The 20478-nt window shown below is 35.8% G+C and overlaps 1 protein-coding gene across 1 annotated transcript; it reads right to left on the bottom strand.

The window, feature by feature from the left end:
• Positions 1 to 5765: 5765 nt before the first annotated feature.
• LOC149936096 (uncharacterized) lies at positions 5766 to 18016 on the bottom strand. The gene is made up of 3 exons (XM_090153628.1): positions 17855 to 18016; positions 6542 to 6875; positions 5766 to 6472 (listed from the first exon to the last, which is right to left on the bottom strand). Exons 2-3 carry the CDS (start codon positions 6558 to 6560, stop codon positions 5766 to 5768), a joined length of 726 nt encoding a protein of 241 aa, XP_090009754.1. The 5' UTR covers positions 6561 to 6875; positions 17855 to 18016.
• Positions 18017 to 20478: the final 2462 nt, after the last annotated feature.

The raw sequence follows: 20478 nt of genomic DNA, 5'->3' as shown, positions 1-20478 counted from the left end.
TCATTTTTTTCTTCAAAACCCTGTTTGCCGAAGAAATTTACCAAATGTTGGCATTTCAACACGGCAATCTGCCACATAAATGGATTTTGGAGCTGGAAATATTCATAATTCTTAAGAATTAATTCAAAATTTATATTTATTTTCTTAGTGTGGTTAACAAAACAGAGCTGCCAGGCTTATTTATATCAATAATTATTCAAGTTTATTGATTTGTTAATCAATTGCTAGTATCAATGTATCTTCAAAACCCTGTTTGACTGAAGAAATTTACCCAAATTTGGCATTTCAACACGGCAATCTGCCAGATAAATGGATTTTGGAGCTGGAATTAATTCAAAATTTATATTTATTTTCTTAGTGTGGTTAACAAAACAGAGCTGCCAGGCTTATTTATATCAATAATTTTTCAAGTTTATTGATTTATTAATCAATTGCTAGTGTCAATGTATCTTCAAAACCTTGTTTGACCGAAGAAATTTACCAAAATTTGGCATTTCAACACGGCAATCTGCCATATAAATGGATTTTGGAGCTGGAAATATTCATAATTCTTAAGAATTAATTCAAAATTTATATTTATTTTCTTAGTGTGGTTAACAAAACAGAGCTGCCAGGCTTATTTATATCAATAATTGTTCAAGTTTATTGATTTGTTAATCAATTGCTAGTGTCAATGTATCTTCAAAACCCGGTTTGACCGAAGAAATTTACCAAAATTTGGCATTTCAACACGGCAATCTGCCAGATAAATGGATTTTGGAGCTGGAATTAATTCAAAATTTATATTTATTTTCTTAGTGTGGTTAACAAAACATAGCTGCGGGGCTTATTTATATCAATAATTATTCAAGTTTATTGATTTGTTAATCAATTGCTAGTGTCAATGTTTCTTCAAAGACCTGTTTGACTGAAGAAATTTACCAAAATTTGGCATTTCAACACTGCAATCTGCCAGATAAATGGATTTTGGAGCTGGAATTAATTCAAAATTTATATTTATTTTCTTAGTGTGGTTAACAAAACAGAGCTGCCAGGCTTATTTATATCAATAATTATTCAAGTTTATTGATTTGTTAATCAATTGCTAGTGTCAATGTTTCTTCAAAACCCTGTTTGACTGAAGAAATTTACCAAAATTTGGCATTTCAACACGGCAATCTGATAGATAAATGGATTTTGGAGCTGGAAATATTCATAATTCTTAAGAATTAATTTAAAATTTATATTTATTTTCTTAGTGTGGTTAACAAAACAGAGCTGCCAGGCTTATTTATATCAATAATTATTCAAGTTTATTGATTTGTTAATCAATTGCTAGTGTCAATGTATCTTCAAAACCCGGTTTGACTGAAGAAATTTACCAAAATTTGGCATTTCAACACGGCAATCTACCAGATAAATGGATTTGGGAGCTGGAATTAATTCAAAATTTATATTCATTTTCTTAGTGTGGTTAACATAACAGAGCTGCCAGGCTTATTTATATCAATAATTGTTCAAGTTTATTGATTTGTTAATCAATTGCTAGTGTCAATGTATCTTCAAAACCCTGTTTGACCGAAGAAATTTACCAAAATTTGGCATTTCAACACGGCAATCTGCCAGATAAATGGATTTTGGAGCTGGATTAAATTCAAAATTTATATTTATTTTCTTAGTGTGGTTAACAAAACATAGCTGCGGGGCTTATTTATATCAATAATTATTCAAGTTTATTGATTTGTTAATCAATTGCTAGTGTCAATGTTTCTTCAAAGACCTGTTTGACTGAAGAAATTTACCAAAATTTGGCATTTCAACACGGCAATCTGCCCGATAAATGGATTTTGGAGCTGAAATTAATTCAAAATTTATATTTATTTTCTTAGTGTGGTTAACAAAACAGAGCTGCCAGGCTTATTTATATCAATAATTATTCAAGTTTATTGATTTGTTAATCAATTGCTAGCGTCAATGTATCTTCAAAACCCTGTTTGAATGAAGAAATTTACCAAAATTTGGCATTTCAACACGGCAATCTGCCATATAAATGGATTTAAGAGCTGGAAATATTCATAATTCTTAAGAATTAATTTAAAATTTATATTTATTTTCTTAGTGTGGTTAACAAAACAGAGCTGCCAGGCTTATTTATATCAATAATTATTCAAGTTTATTGATTTGTTAATCAATTGCTAGTGTCAATGTATCTTCAAAACCCGGTTTGACTGAAGAAATTTACCAAAATTTGGCATTTCAACACGGCAATCTACCAGATAAATGGATTTGGGAGCTGGAATTAATTCAAAATTTATATTCATTTTCTTAGTGTGGTTAACATAACAGAGCTGCCAGGCTTATTTATATCAATAATTGTTCAAGTTTATTGATTTGTTAATCAATTGCTAGTATCAATGTATCTTCAAAACCCTGTTTGAATGAAGAAATTTACCAAAATTTGGCATTTCAACACGGCAATCTGCCACATAAATGGATTTTGGAGCTGGAAATATTCATAATTCTTAAGAATTAATTCAAAATTTATATTTATTTTCTTAGTGTGGTTAACAAAACAGAGCTGCCAGGCTTATTTATATCAATAATTGTTCAAGTTTATTGATTTGTTAATCAATTGCTAGTGTCAATGTATCTTCAAAACACGGTTTGACCGAAGAAATTTACCAAAATTTGGCATTTCAACACGGCAATCTGCCAGATAAATGGATTTTGAAGCTGGAATTAATTCAAAATTTATATTTATTTTCTTAGTGTGGTTTACAAAACATAGCTGCGGGGCTTATTTATATCAATAATTATTCAAGTTTATTGATTTGTTAATCAATTGCTAGTGTCAATGTTTCTTCAAAGACCTGTTTGACTGAAGAAATTTACCAAAATTTGGCATTTCAACACGGCAATCTGCCCGATAAATGGATTTTGGAGCTGAAATTAATTCAAAATTTATATTTATTTTCTTAGTGTGGTTAACAAAACAGAGCTGCCAGGCTTATTTATATCAATAATTATTCAAGTTTATTGATTTGTTAATCAATTGCTAGCGTCAATGTATCTTCAAAACCCTGTTTGAATGAAGAAATTTACCAAAATTTGGCATTTCAACACGGCAATCTGCCATATAAATGGATTTAAGAGCTGGAAATATTCATAATTCTTAAGAATTAATTTAAAATTTATATTTATTTTCTTAGTGTGGTTAACAAAACAGAGCTGCCAGGCTTATTTATATCAATAATTATTCAAGTTTATTGATTTGTTAATCAATTGCTAGTGTCAATGTATCTTCAAAACCCGGTTTGACTGAAGAAATTTACCAAAATTTGGCATTTCAACACGGCAATCTACCAGATAAATGGATTTGGGAGCTGGAATTAATTCAAAATTTATATTCATTTTCTTAGTGTGGTTAACATAACAGAGCTGCCAGGCTTATTTATATCAATAATTGTTCAAGTTTATTGATTTGTTAATCAATTGCTAGTATCAATGTATCTTCAAAACCCTGTTTGAATGAAGAAATTTACCAAAATTTGGCATTTCAACACGGCAATCTGCCACATAAATGGATTTTGGAGCTGGAAATATTCATAATTCTTAAGAATTAATTCAAAATTTATATTTATTTTCTTAGTGTGGTTAACAAAACAGAGCTGCCAGGCTTATTTATATCAATAATTGTTCAAGTTTATTGATTTGTTAATCAATTGCTAGTGTCAATGTATCTTCAAAACACGGTTTGACCGAAGAAATTTACCAAAATTTGGCATTTCAACACGGCAATCTGCCAGATAAATGGATTTTGAAGCTGGAATTAATTCAAAATTTATATTTATTTTCTTAGTGTGGTTTACAAAACATAGCTGCGGGGCTTATTTATATCAATAATTATTCAAGTTTATTGATTTGTTAATCAATTGCTAGTGTCAATGTTTCTTCAAAGACCTGTTTGACTGAAGAAATTTACCAAAATTTGGCATTTCAACACGGCAATCTGCCCGATAAATGGATTTTGGAGCTGAAATTAATTCAAAATTTATATTTATTTTCTTAGTGTGGTTAACAAAACAGAGCTGCCAGGCTTATTTATATCAATAATTATTCAAGTTTATTGATTTGTTAATCAATTGCTAGTGTCAATGTTTCTTCAAAACCCTGTTTGACTGAAGAAATTTACCAAAATTTGGCATTTCAACACGGCAATCTGATAGATAAATGGATTTTGGAGCTGGAAATATTCATAATTCTTAAGAATTAATTCAAAATTTATATTTATTTTCTTAGTGTGGTTAACAAAACAGAGCTGCCAGGCTTATTTATATCAATAATTATTCAAGTTTATTGATTTGTTAATCAATTGCTAGTGTCAATGTATCTTCAAAATCCTGTTTGACCGAAGAAATTTACCAAAATTTGGCATTTCAACACGGCAATCTGCCAGATAAATGGATTTTGGAGCTGGAATTAATTCAATATTTATATTTATTTTCTTAGTGTGGTTAACAAAACAGAGCTGCCAGGCTTATTTATATCAATAAATATTCAAGTTTATTGATTTGTTAATCAATTGCTAGTGTCAATGTATCTTCAAAACCCGGTTTGACTGAAGAAATTTACCAAAATTTGGCATTTCAACACGGCAATCTACCAGATAAATGGATAAGGGAGCTGGAATTTATTCAAAATTTATATTCATTTTCTTAGTGTGGTTAACATAACAGAGCTGCCAGGCTTATTTATATCAATAATTGTTCAAGTTTATTGATTTGTTAATCAATTGCTAGTGTCATTTTTTTCTTCAAAACCCTGTTTGCCGAAGAAATTTACCAAATGTTGGCATTTCAACACGGCAATCTGCCACATAAATGGATTTTGGAGCTGGAAATATTCATAATTCTTAAGAATTAATTCAAAATTTATATTTATTTTCTTAGTGTGGTTAACAAAACAGAGCTGCCAGGCTTATTTATATCAATAATTATTCAAGTTTATTGATTTGTTAATCAATTGCTAGTATCAATGTATCTTCAAAACCCTGTTTGACTGAAGAAATTTACCCAAATTTGGCATTTCAACACGGCAATCTGATAGATAAATGGATTTTGGAGCTGGAAATATTCATAATTCTTAAGAATTAATTCAAAATTTATATTTATTTTCTTAGTGTGGTTAACAAAACAGAGCTGCCAGGCTTATTTATATCAATAATTATTCAAGTTTATTGATTTGTTAATCAATTGCTAGTGTCAATGTATCTTCAAAACCCGGTTTGACTGAAGAAATTTACCAAAATTTGGCATTTCAACACGAGAGAGGGGGATGTCTATCCGGTGATTGAGAATTTCATTCTCAATCACCGGATAGACACAAAGAGCTTGGCTCCAGCCGTTCACCCGCGCCTATCCCGTTCCTCCCCCACCCGCGCCCCCATCTCAATCACCAGAATTTCTAATCACCAGAATTTCTAATCACCAGAATTTCTATTCACCAGATTCTCCCGTTCACGGGTTGCTTTCCCCCAACCCCCATTCACTGGATACTTTATCTCTCGTTCACCAGCTCCTTTCCCCCATTGCGTTCACCCCTTCTAATCACCAGTTGCTTTCCCCCATCCCCATTCTCCAAAATTAGTTTTCCTCGCGCAGATATCTGGAGATTAGATTTTTACCCGTTTGCTTATCGCTTCAGAACTCCTTAATTTCTAATCTCTAGGCAATAATAACAAGTTATTTTCAATTTAATTAATTTTTTATTTTATTTTAGAACTTTGTTTACATGTTAGTAGGTACTATCAGATATTCCATTAGATGGTTATCTTGTGCATTACACAATGAAAACAAATTAAAGTAGCTAAGTTTACAGGTTAATTGATTATCTACGAGTAAATTAGTAAAATCTTGTAGTACTTCCGAGGGTGATTTAAAACAGCCAAAATAAGATTTTACTTGATGGTACGAATTAAATTGATCTGGGTACAAAAATAAACCCTCGAAAGGTTTTCCATATAATAATTCGTGAATTTTTTTAAGGTTTTTAACAATAGCTAAGTACATGCATTCGATAACATTTTTATGTTCGTTTAAAAGATTTATTTGAAACCGAATAAAATCAATTTTTTTTTGGAACTCACCGATTTCGCGAGCTCCCAGATCCAGAACATGACCGTAGGCAGAGTTCAATTTGATGTTGTTGGTAGTGGCGACGACGGATACGTTGTTGTCGTGATAGTCGATGATGTTGTGGGTTAGAGACGATGCTCCGGTTTGCGTAGCGGCGAAAAGCTCTCCCCAAAGAGAGAGTAGATTGGTGAAAGCTTCGGAGGTCAGGAACAGAATATTTTCGTTCGATTTTTTGAAGAAGAGAACTTGTAATTTTGATCCGTCGAAACCAAAAGAAATGTAGACTGATCCTCCTAACGTGATTTTTATGTTGATACGTCTTTCTTGGCCCCTGCGTTTGGATACGGTATGCGTCTCGGCTATAGAAAATGAAAATGTTAAGCCTTTGTCCATTGAAATAGTAATAGTATTAATAAAATAATGCTTACCAATAGATCGTTTTTCCATGTTTACGGTAGATGACGAGAGCAAAGCGGATGCACTTCTTTTCAGTTCAGCGTCTCAGAGAGAAATGACGCATGGGAGATTAATCAGTTCCTATCTTGTTGAGATTAATTCATCACGTGATCTAAACTTCAAATAACCCTCAAATTCTATCGGCTCTCTCTCTCTGAGATAACAGTTCTAGACACTCGAAATTAAACCGTCCCGTGCTCGAAACTGCCTCTAATTATCCCCATTGACGTCACATATTAATCCACTTGGAAGAAGAAAAAAAACCCATTGTAGTTTCCTTTCGAGAGCTTGTGATGCAATCATATCCTAGAAAACAATACAATTAATAGAAATTAACATAAAATTAGTATACTTTTAATACCATTTTGTGAGCTACAGTGAAAAAAGTTACAATTTTACGGTAGAAACGTTTTCAAAATACCACAAAATGAACTCAAATAAGAAAATTGTAATTAAAATAATCACTACGGCTATAATTTTAGAAGGTTGTTTCAGGACGGTGATTATGGCAGATGTTTGTACTTCAGTGTCCATATCGGAAATGAAGTTAAATGGAATATTTTGCGAAAATAAGTATAAATTTTAGCATAACCCTAATATATTCTCGAGAACTGAACAAGTTCTTTGGGAATAAGAGATAAGCTTACTATCTTCCCCTAGGCCCTATATAAGGGGGGCGCCTGAACCGGGGGAACGTCACTCTATTGTTGTTCTTTGTGCGTCTAGTACCAGGATTTTTGAAGCGCGCTCTCTCTCTCTCTCTACGTAAGTTTATTTTGATTTTTTTTATCGTAATTTTTTGAATAAGGTTTAAGTAAATCGGCATTAAAATGAAAGGTGTACAATACCCAGAAATTAATTTAGTTGATACCCCGGAAATGATTATAATCGACTCCCCTGAATTGATTGATATAACTGATAACGAGCTCCCGGAAGTACCCATAGTAACTTTACCCGATTCTCCAGAAATGGAAATAATAGATTTAACTGATACCCAAGACCCTACCCTTTCCTTAACTACAGTAACTGATTCGCAATTGGAACGTTTAAAAGAAATGACAATGGTACGAGATTATCTTAGAGAATATCAACTAACCCATCAAATCTGTTCGCCCCCTATCGATAATTTACCTTCACCCCTTTTAAGACCTAGTTCTATTCCACATGACGAAGTACGTTTTTCGCCCTCGTATACGCCTATGGATGCTCCCTCACCCTTTCTAGAATCAGATGACACATGCCACTCTTTATCTTTGGAAGATAATTTTATCATGTCGTCCCTCAGTACGGACAGCATTCAGCGCTTAGCTGAGAACGTACAAGTTGCCCGACGGGACGCGGAGGAACTTGCAGCCGCAGCCGCAAGGGCAGCCGAAATGTTCGAGGAAGCTAAAGCGTTGTTAGCTGCTCGTACGGCTAGTAGTAGTAGGCCACCTCATAATATTTCCCCTCAGCGTAATAATGACCCTATAGCGGTCGCAGGCCCCTCACGAGCTCCGCAGTATTCACCTCCATCGTCTCAGACTGCTGAGAAAAACGCGAACCCCGAGAACGCAAATTTGGCTGCCCCCACTTCGTCTCCTCCTCCTCCTCCTCAAGTTGGAGGTGGGTTGGTTGACGTTCCAATAACGCCTCCGTCCTTTCCTAATTTACCAGGTTCTGTTAAAATATTGAATAATAATATCCAAAATTTCCCAAATTTTGGACTAATGGGACGGACTTTAAATGTCCGGTTAGAAAATAATATAGAAAATGGTATTTATATATTGATGGAAACCCTATTAGAGGACTGTTTGCCTTCAGATATGGTTTCGGTTTCATTCGTGAACGTCACTAACCCCGGTTTTCAAATTAACGTCAGTTTCCGGCGTCGGGACCAATTAGACTTGCAATGGTTGATGACGTATATCGATGAAAAAAGCTATAGATCCGAGAACGATGGTAGTTTTTTTGAAGGAATAGTTACGGTTACGTTTAATCGAGTCAGATTACCGCAAGGAGGAATTAGATCAGTTGGGTTAGGGATTTCCCTTGAAAAAGAGTTTTCTTTTTATAAACATTGCACGATAACGATAAATAACCAGGATAAAATTTGTTTAGCACGCGCTCTTGTAGTAGCCATAGCTCATAGAGAATACATGGAAAATAAAAATGATGGAGAACTTAAAAGAAAATATACTACTATAAGACAGTGTAGAGGAAAAAATATTGAAATGCTATTACAGACCCGCGAAGCTAGGACCCTTTTGGCTTATTCTGCATTAACAGACGAAGAATGCGCGGGTCCGGACGCTTTAACTCGGTTCCAAGAAATCTTGCCCGAATACAGTATTATCGTTTTTCGATTACGCGATCCCGTACCCTTAGTTATTTTCGGCGACGTCAAAGAAGCAGGGTTGGCAAGTTTTAAACAAAATGTTTAAAACAAATGTTTTAAACATGTTTAAAACACCGGTCCAAGTTTTTTTTTCAATTTGTTTTAATCGTTTTAAACAAAATGTTTTAAACATGTTTTTTTCCTTAAGCTACATATAATGTTAATTTTGGTTTTTTTTATAAAAAAACATTTACATTTTTAAAAATTACTTCATTTATTCAAAAGTTAAACATTAGTTACACGATTTACACGAAAAGGTTTTTGATTCAGTGTTTTTAACCAACTTAGCGGCTTTTTCAGTTCCCAGTCGGTTTTGTATTTTAGAATGAACCAGACCAAAAGCTGAAAATACTCTTTCTATTCCGGCTGAGGAAGCTACAGCAGTATGAAGTTGATTAACAACTTCTATAGTTTGCTCTGCCAAACTTGAGCTAGAACTAAGTTTTATTTCACTTTTGAGTACAACGTCTGAAAACAAATAGTCTTTAAAAGGCGACATTTTTGCTTGATATTTTATTACATCAGGCATTATCGAGGGGTGATATGATGCTATGTACTGCATTGCTAAGTCACGTTGGTCCTCATCCAGTTGATTTCCGTTGAACCTTGGGTCTAGCATATTTCCTAAGAAATGTGCAGGAGTCATGTCTTTAGTTATTGCCTCTAGCTCGAAAAAAAAATTGAATTTAATATATAAATCTTCCTAAATAACTATAATTATCAAGAACACAACAGCTAGTTTAGTGTTGCAGCAGCACACGTGAAAGAAAGTACAAGCCGGCCTTGTCTCGTTATTTGTGATTATCTCGAGATTGTAGTTTGTAGGGCTAGACATAATCACTACCACTAAAAAAAGGTTTAAAACCTGTTTTAAACATTGTTTTTTTTTGTTGTAATAAAAAACTCATTTTAAACAAAAAAAACATGTTTTAATCATAAAAAACTGTTTTTTTGTTTTTTATGAAAAAAACATCATTTTTGCCAACCCTGCAAAGAAGAGAGGGAACTAGAAGGGCCTCTCCGCAAACGTCTTTATCTTCTAAATATTGACACACATTTCAACGTAATTACTAACCCCAAACCCCTTTTCGCGTTTAATTACTTTTGCGAAAAATGTTTAGTAGGTTTTAATAATCTCAGTGAGCATAAATGCATTCTTTTCTGTCACGCTTGTTGTAGAAAACAAGATTGCAGGAAGGACGTAGATAAAATAACTTGCCAAACATGTTTAAGAGTTTTCCCTAATCAAAATTGTTACGATTACCATTTATCAGGACCCGAGCCCTTATGTAATAAAATTTACGTTTGTAATCTTTGCGGAAAATTTATCAGTATGTTTAAGCGTAAGGCAGTACACGTTTGTGGAGAGACCTATTGTCTTTCGTGTAGTGAGTTTAACCCCGCAGATCATCTATGTTACATGCAACCTTTAAAGACCGTCCGTAAAGATTCTGCCGATAAAACTACTCGTTCTCGAATAAATAGCAATAATAAACGGGTCCACGACTCCGATAATGAACAATCACCACTGACCAAGAGAAGTACTCCAAAAACGGAAGTCTTTGTTTTTTATGACTTGGAATGTAAACAAACAAATCGTACTGACGCCAATGCTTTGATTCACGAACCAATTTTATGCGTCTCGCAAAAAGCGTGTAAATTCTGTTTCGAAGAAAAAGATAGTCAGTACGCATGCGCTAAATGCGGTAGTGGTCCTCGGGAGAAAATATTTCTCTCAAAAGACCCCGTCGGCGACTTTCTAGAGTATCTTCGTACGCTTAACAGAGTGGCTGATAAGATAATATGTATTGCCCATAACGCTAAAGGTTACGACGCGCAATTTATAGTACGTAAAATGGTCGATTTAAAGTGGACCCCTAAAGTCTTGACAGACGGGACCAAATTCATGAATGTACAGTATAAAAAATTAAAATTCTTAGATTCCTTAAATTTTATGCCCTTTGCCCTTTCTCAATTCGTTTCCACATTTGGTTTAGATAATAATTTAAATAAGGGACATTTCCCGCATTTACTGTTTAATACCGTAGACCATGAATTTGATCCAGCCCGTTCGAACGAAACCAATTACGTACTACATAATGACATGCCTCCGATGGAGGCGTACGACCCTAATCGTTTAAGCGGTAAGGCCTACGATGAATTTATCCAGTGGTATAACGATTCCCGGTCCGAAGCTTGCGGAAATTCGGACCCCAACTTTAATTATTTTGATTATAAAAGAGATTTAATCCGGTACTGTCGCCAGGACGTAAACATTCTTTTGCAAGGCTGTTTATCATATCGTTCTATTTTCATGGATAAATTCAAAATAGACCCGTTCTTAACTGCGATAACGATTGCGGGAGTATGCAGTTTTATCTTTAGGAAACACTTTTTACAGCCCGATACGATTGGTGTAGTGCCCCCTTTCGGCTATCGTATGAACTGCAACCAGAGTTTTGGAGCGATCGAATGGCTTGAATGGATGTCTCACTTACGAGGGAAGGAAATTCAGTCTGCTTTTAATGGATTTGAACCTAGAATTCTTAACATTAACGTGGACGGACTTCTCGATAACGAAGTCTTTCAATATCACGGTTGTTATTATCACGGGTGTAAAACGTGTTTTCCTATCAATAGAAACTTAGCGTTATACGGCGACCACACTCAGACCCATAATTCGCGATACGCGTCAACCATTGCTACCACTAACCGCTTGAAACAATTGGGATACACTGTCCATGAAAAATGGGAATGTACCTTCAAAGCTGAGCGGAGTACTAACTCCGTCATCGACGCATATCTTTCTACCGAAAATTTAAAATTTAAAATTAAAGAACCAATCCGCCCCCGCGAAGCCTTTTTCGGAGGACGTACGTCAGCCTTGAAATTACATCACAAGTGTAAAGAGGGGGAGGAAATTAAATACATTGATATTTGTTCACTCTATCCGTGGTGTAACAAGTATTGCAAGTTACCAGTGGGACACCCTAAAATACATGTAAAAGCTCCTTTCCCGGACATTTCTACCGTAAACGGATTAATAAAAGCCACAATGTTACCGCCTCAATCTCTCTACCATCCCGTTTTACCCCAAAGAATAGGATCGAAACTAGTGTTTGCCAACTGCCAAAAATGTAGTGAGTCTCGAAACCAGCAGGATTGTCCCCACGAAGACTCAGAACGACAAATAACTGGTACTTGGGTTGCAGATGAGGTACAGTTGGCAATCGAAATGGGTTACAAGGTCATTTCTATTCACGAAATTTGGGAATACGAGGTAGTAAAATACGACCCGATATCGAAAGAGGGCGGTCTTTTCTCAGAGTACGTCAACGCGTTTCTTAAACTCAAACAGGAATCCAGCGGCTTACCCACGGGAATAGAGACCGATGAAGAGATTAAGAAATACGTTGACGAATATTACGAAAAGGAAGGAGTAAAACTTGATCCTACCAATATTAAAAAGAACCCTGGACTTCGTACCATCGCGAAGCTTTGTCTTAACTCTTTTTGGGGTCGTTTTGGTTTAAACCCTCGCAAAGACCAATCGGCTATTATTAGCGATCCCAAAAAGTTTTTCGATTTATTCTTAGACCCAGACATAGAAGTTAAATCGGTTATTCCCTTAAGTCAAACGCATTGCGTGATCAAGTGGGCGTTTTTGAAAGATATTGATCTTGTTTACCCAAACACGAACGTAGTAATTGCTGCCTATACGACCGCAATGGCTAGGATCAAGTTATACTCTTATTTAAGGAGATTAGGCCAGCTTACGTATTATTATGATACGGATAGTTGCATTTATCTAAAAGAACGAGATGGAATAGAGATTTATACGGGCAACTATCTCGGAGACATGACCGATGAGTTGGCAAAGTACGGAAAAGGCTCGTACATCCAAGAATTGGCAACAGGTGGCGCAAAAAATTACGCCTTTAAAGTACTGAACCCTACGACCGGTAAAGTATCCTACGAAATGAAAGTCAAAGGGTTCCGTATAAATCAAGGCATTAAAGATTTGGTTAATATGGACACGCTTAAAAGATTAATAGGTGTTGACGGAGAAACGAACGAGCCAGTAACCGTACCCCAGCCGAGGCAGATTTTGCGTCTACCCGATCATACGGTCGTTTCCGTCGACCGTACTAAAATCTATAGACCCGTCGTAGACAAGGTACGGTTACTGGACGACTTCACTACGGTACCCTACGGCTATAAAGCGAATCTAATTGGTACTGAGGACGGGGACGTAGAACCCTCCAATCGCTAATTCTCGTTTAAAATTAGTCTCACCACTCTAAAGTGAATATAGGTTTCAGTCTTACGACTCTAAAGTAAATATAGTCTTGCGACTCTAATGTGAATATCAAACCTATACGGGGTAAGGGACGCAATAGGTTATTCGATTATATTTTTCCTCCGCTGAAGAGCCCCATAAATTTAACCGAATTTTAATTTACATTTTCATTTGTACGCTAGTACTCGAAGGGAGATAACCATGCAATTTATTCATCCGTTTAATTGCGTAACGGCAGGCCCGAGTCAGAGTGGCAAAAGCTATTTAATTGAATCTATAATTAATCACGAAGAGGAAATGTTTGTTCCGGGTTTCAAAGAAATACATTGGTATTACGGAGAATGGCAAGCTCTATACGATAAAATGAAGCACAGGGTAGTTTTTAAAGAAGGATTGCCTGTTTTATCTGATTATGACGGAAAAGATCCTATATTATTAGTTATCGACGACCAGATGAGCGAGAGTAAAGGTCAAATTGGTGATTTATTCGTGAAAGGCACCCATCACCGTTCTCTAAGCGTTATTTTTATTACACAGAACTTATTCCATCAATCAAAAGATAGCAGATCCATATCCCTGAATTCGCATTACATAATTTTATTGAAAAGTCCCCGAGACCGTCAGCAAGTGGCTTATCTCGCTAGACAAATGTTCCCTGATAAGTGGCGTTTTGTAGTTGACGCTTACGAAGACGCGACTTCGAGACCTCACGGTTACCTAGTATTCAATTTAACTCAAACTTGTCCCGAAGATCAAAGAGTCTTGACTAATATTTTACCGGGAGAAACGTGCTACGGTTATCTCCCTAAATAAATAAATAGAACTTACATTTCGTAACTTCAATCAGTTATGAATCATGTCTCGTAGAGTACGTATCGAGAGAGACGCTCTCCGATATCTCGGTCGTTGCAAACCCGTTCAAAGAAAAGCCATTTTAGCTAAAGCCGACAAATCCCTCATAGACGCTATCAGTGAATGTATTCATAACACTTTAATTGGTAACGTAAAACTATCAAATACCCAAAAAACCAGGTTATCTCGTCATAAAAATACCCTTCGAAAACTAGCTAGTAAGCGGGTAGCTTGGAAAAGTAAAAAGAAATTGTTAGTTCAGTCTGGGGGCGGATTTTTCTCGTTTCTTCTACCCGTCGTTTCAACCCTTCTTGGTTCTATATTTGGTAGTAAACAATGAAACACGCCAGAAAAATGATTCTCGTCCCTAGCGGCGTTTTAAAGCCAGACCCGTTCCCGCACCCCCTCGCTCTGACAGTCTCTGAATTAGACGTTAAGATGGACCAAATATTAAATATGAAAGATTTAGACGACGCCTCGAAATGGATTTTATACGAACAAGCTTTAATGACACACGGAAATCTACGTAAGCAAGCATCGGCTCCTAAAGAAATCGAAATTGCCCCCGCATTCGACTCGCTAAGTAGGGACTGGATAGACGATTTGCCTTTGATATATTACCAAAAAGCGCAAAGCATGGTGGATCAGTTGGAAACTGTACCCGAAAGAATACGGTGGGATGAAAACGGGGAGCTCGTAATAAACGGTCGACCTATTAAAGGTTCCAATATTAGCGAAATTACCAAAGCGTATTTAAATCCTAAAACCCACCCAAAACCTATCGGATATTTCGCGTTTATTTCCAATTTAACCCAATTTAACTCTTCACCGGCAATCCAAGGCTTTCCCTCCCCGCTAGCTCCGAGAACCCGACAACGACGTTCTCCCGTTAAGCGCGAGTATCCGGTTCCTCAAAGTGGGCGTGCGCGCAGGAGAGATAAGCCCCGTCCCCCTCGTAGCCTCGACCGAGATCACTCCTCCACGTCTGACTCTTCTCTTCACTCTTATAAACAAACAAGGAGTCGCGCGCAAAAGTCTAAAGTATGGGCGAAGCTATTTTAGAAAAAATATATTTTAACCCGAAGCATCCGGCTTCTTTCGGAGGCGCTGAAAGGTTATTCCAGTCCGTAAAGTCTCACGGCTTAAGTAGGGAAACTGTAGAAAAATGGTTAAGAGGAATCGACGCTTTTACGATGCATAGGCCGAAATATAAAAAGTTTCAACGAAATAAAATAGTAATTAGTAATATAAGGGAACAATACCAGGCTGATATTAACGATATGCGCTCGTTAGAGGCAGATAATGACGGATACAAATACATTTTAACAATTATAGACTGTTTTAGTAGAAAAGCGTGGGGGTTACCTCTTAAAACTAAATCGGGGAAAGAGGTTTTGAAAAATATAAAAATTGTTTTTAAAGACGGAATTCCATATAAATTTCAATCGGACAAGGGCACGGAATTTAGGAATAAAGAAGTACAAGGATATTTCAAAAAGAATAAAGTTAAATTTTTTAGTACCGAAAATGACGAAATAAAAGCCTCTATCGTAGAAAGGTTTAATAGAACGTTAAAAACAAAAATGTATAGATATTTTACCCATCACTCCACAAATAGATATTTGGAAGTCTTACAGGACTTGGTCGAAGCGTACAATTCCTCTTATCATAGCTCAATTAAAATGGCCCCTAATGACGTTTCGGAAAATAACGTATTACGTGTGTACAATAATATCTACTCTAAATATTATGCCGAGAAACTGAAAATGAAACCGCAATTCCAAGTAGGGGATTTGGTTAGAATAAATACAACTAAAATGATATTTCAAAAGGGTTTCGAAGCTAATTATACCGAAGAAATATTTAAAGTCGTAGCTATAGTTAAAAGACATCCCCCCGTTTATAAAATAAAAGACTTGGCAGAAACCGATATAAAAGGAACGTTCTATTTTCGAGAGCTTCAAAAGGTCAGTGCGCCTCGTTCGTTCAAGTTAAACAAGATTTTACGTCAGAGAACTAAAAACGGAGTAAAACAATTGTACGTTAGTTGGCTAGGATATCCTCCATCGTTTAATAGTTGGGTTAATCAAGATGACGTCTGGGATTTACATAACTCTTCCTAGTAATACTAGAGATAAGAATAAGAATAATTCAGAAAATACTCTAGCCTCGTATTCTACAACGTTGGCCAAACCCATTAGTTTACGCGGAGATTGGGAAATTGCTCTGGTAGAAATTATTTATCCTTTATCTTTTTATAACGTAAGCGAGCCAATGGGATGTGGAATAGAAATTAAGGAATTACTATCGAAACCTCCAGCCCACATAGTAGATTACAAATATACCTACGACTTCCGCGAGATACCTCAGGGCTACTACAAAAATCCTCATGAACTTTTGACAGTACTTAATGAAAGTATTAAAAGTTTGAACCTTGATTTAAAGGAAAGCGCTAATTCAGAGTTCGATAATGATTCATTAGGAAAATTTGAATATAGTTTAGAAAGTGGACACGTACAATACACTTCCTATAGTAAACATTATTATCAACTCGAGTTAACGCCAAAGTTGAGGAAAATTTTAGGATTTAGAGATAATGTTACTGATATTTCACCTAAGGTAGCATTCAGATCAGATTCCCCTATGCAATTAAACTTATTCATCCCCGATCTTATGTTCGTGTATTCCGATTTGGTAGGAAATGAAATGGTTGGGGATACATTAGCCCCCCTTTTGCGAACAATTGTTGTAGACCAAAACGCCCCCAATGGATCAACCGTTTCAAAAACTTTCGATTCTCCGCATTACCTTAAACTGAGTAGAAATTATTTTGACTGTATCGACATTAATATAAGAACTAGTTTAGGTGAATTCGTGCCATTTCAGTTTGGTTCAGTCACGTGTAAAGTACATTTACGACGAGCTCAGTAAAAAAAAAAAGAATGGCTTATCAGTACGTTGATAGAAATTGTCCCTACATGCAATATTATTTAAATCAGGCGGGGGGAGGAGTAGATTTACCTTATTTCTCTGGGTTTGCGGGACAAAAAGGACACGGAATTGGTAGCTTTTTTTCAGGGCTAGCTAGGTTTGTATTCCCATTCCTAAAACAGTCTGCCAAATACGTGGGAAAAAGGGCTCTTTCTACAGGAAAGAAAGTACTCGGAGACGTCTTGCAAGGTCAGGACTTAAAAACGTCAGCCAATAAACGAATGACAGAAACTGTGGACGAAATGGCAGCGCAAGAAGGTTCGGGTCGTCGCAAGAGAAGAAAAACTACTAAGAAACCATTGAAGAAAAAGAAAAAGAGTTCAGTTAAACGCCGCAAGTTCACGCGTACGGTTCGCGATATTTTTGCTCTCTAAAAAAATGGAAGTACTTAAAAGCGAATTAAATATTTTCAACGAACTACCAACTCAACTCAGCGTTGAAAAAGGTCAAACGGTATGGTGTAAGCCAATTTCATCTATCGACAGCAGTTCTATCATCGAATTCGTGGTACCGGGTACGGGAGACTCTTACACAGATTTGGCAATGACAATGATATATTGTAAAGTAAAAATCGTCAAAACCAACGGTGACAACTTGGATGCTGGGTCTAACGTTTCGCTCGTGAACAATTCTCTGCATTCGCTATTCAAACAATGCGAAGTGAAACTCAATGATACGACGGTTTCACCATCGGCCTCAAATTACCCCTATAGGGCCTATATCGAAACCTTGCTCAACTTTGGGTACGATGCAAAAAACACTCACCTTGCGACATCTGGATGGTACGATGACACGGCTGGAAGTATGGATCTGATAACAAACGCCGGATTCATAAAACGTCAGGTTCTAGCTGCTGAATCAAAAGAAATTGAACTTTACGGGAACATTTTTTGTGACATTTTTAATTTCAACAAATATTTAATTAATGGCGTACAACTTAAGGTTTCACTCACTAGAAATAGCGATAATTTTACCCTTTTTAGCGACACTGTCGACGCGTATAAAGTCGAATTTATAGACGCTGCTCTAATTGTACGTAAAGTTAAAATTATGCCTAAAATTTTATTAGCCCATCAGCAAGGATTATTACGTAGCAATGCCAAATATCCCTTTACTCGTACTGAAATTAAAGTTAAAACATTAGCTAGTTCTATTCAGAACGATAGTTTTGACAATATATTCTTAGGTCCGATGCCCAACAGAGTCATTATTGGTTTAGCCACCAACAAAGCGTATAAGGGCTCCGTTAAGTCTAATCCTTATAATTTTGAAAATTTCGACCTAAATTATCTGGCTCTATACGTTGATAACGAACAAATCCCTTCGAAAGCGTTGACCCCTAATTTTAATAGTAAACAATTTACGCTGGCCTATCATTCGCTATTCTCGGGATCTGGGATACTCTACCAAGACGAGGGAAATCACATTGCGCTGGCTCACTTTCCTCTAGGCTTTGCCCTATATGCTTTTGATTTAACCCCCGACAATTCGGCCAGTGACGTCACGTTTTGGAACCCCGTAAAGAGAGGGCAACTACGTTTAGATTTAGGATTTGGTACCCCTTTAAAAGATTCTACGGTCGTTATCGTGTACGCTGAATTTCAATCTTGTTTACAGATAGATAAAAATAGGAACATTATTCGAGACTATTAAAATGACTACGACAAACGTGGACTTATCTCAGGCACTGTATAAAACACCGAACTTTTTAGGCGTGTTTTCTTCAGATAATTTAAAACCCATGGTGAAATATCCGCAATCGCTTATCATTAATTTTGATAAAAGGGGCGAAACAGGTTCTCATTGGATTTGCGTCTACGTCGATGGCCGAAAACGGGGATTCTATTTTGATTCAATGGGGCTTCCCCCATTTTTACCCACAATCAGAAAATATTTAAATTCAATGTGTAAGACGTGGACATTTAGCAAAAGACGATTGCAAGGACTAACTAGTAACGTTTGCGGCGAATATTGCGTAATGTATATTTTGCATAGAACTAAAGGACAGAGTACAAAAACGTACTACCAAAAGTTTTCCAAAAATTGGGAAAAAAACGACAGCAAGATATTTTTATCTTTCGCAAATCATGCTAGAAAAATCATCACATCGAATTTAGCGAATCCATTAGCTAGAGAGAGAGGTATGGTGACTGACTGGAAAAAATCCGGTTCCAGAGGATAAAACAATATATTCCCACGCTATCTGGTATCTTTTAGAGATATGACCCGACCTCTCTCGAAAACATGCGCGCACTTCTATGAGTGCCAAACCATTTACTTTCGAATAAAATAAACCATCCAAAAACAAAAAAATTAAAATAGAATCAGAAAGTATTGGTAAACTAGTTAGGACAACGTGGGTGGTTTACGCAATCTAGCATGAAAACAAAACATTGGTAGAAATATATTATTGCATTATTCCTGTACGTTCTATTTAAAGTACTTTCTAAAAGTCATTGAAATCTGTTACCGTCTTGAACCATTGAAATATGTTTTCTACCCGTCATTAACAAAATATCTTTAGTACACGCAAAATAAGATTGGTGAAAAAAACATTGCCTTAGATAATTTAACAGGGATTTAGTTAGCTTTGGGTCTTGTAATGATAAAAAAGATTGAAATTTGACTCTGCCATTTTATTTAATAATATAAACTCATGTACGCGAGAAAAACAATTGTAAACAATTTTTCCTATGTAACTTTTTTCACTCTTAATAAATACTTTAAAAAAACGTAACAAAAAAAGACTCTTTATTGAAAATCGCTTACCCTTTTTTTCCAGAATTTCGTTAAGTCAACCAGTCCAATGCAAGAACGTACTACAATGCGGACTCTTATCTGTAAATTTGTTAGACTTTGCACGAACCTAAACCATCTTCTCGTGACGTACGCTAAGAGGAAGATGGTGGAAATTCCCAGTCTCACGAAATTAATTATCTACGAACACTATTTAACCAATGGAAAAATTTACAGACTTTACCCACACTGAATAGATTCCACACTCAATCACTAACTTAGATTTCATCACGGAAAAGAAGGAGATAGGATATAGGGGCTAGGAAATGGTGGGGATGGAAAATGGTATAAAAAGGGAGTAAATCAATTAGAACAAATTATTCTGATCTGGACCGATGCAAAAAGAAATCAAAATGCGGTAAATATTATTTTAACATTTAAATAACTTTTGGGACAAAAAAATTAAAGATTTTAATTTTCTTCATGTAGAATTGAAGAGATTATAAATAGAATTTTATGGACGAGCCGAAATGACGATAGTATAAAATATGAGCTTAGAATAAGGTAATAAATTAAATTTCACGAATTATATATGCTGTACTAAAGTTAAAATTTTATGTATTGTTCTGTTAGGATTGAGGAGAGAGAAGATG

This window comes from Leiobunum rupestre, chromosome 7 (genome assembly GCF_980474605.1).
Source record: "Leiobunum rupestre chromosome 7, qqLeiRupe1.1.hap1, whole genome shotgun sequence".
Taxonomy (NCBI): Eukaryota; Metazoa; Arthropoda; class Arachnida; order Opiliones; family Sclerosomatidae; genus Leiobunum; species Leiobunum rupestre.
Note: the sequence above shows the minus strand (reverse complement) of the source record. Positions and strands in the feature narration are given on the sequence as shown.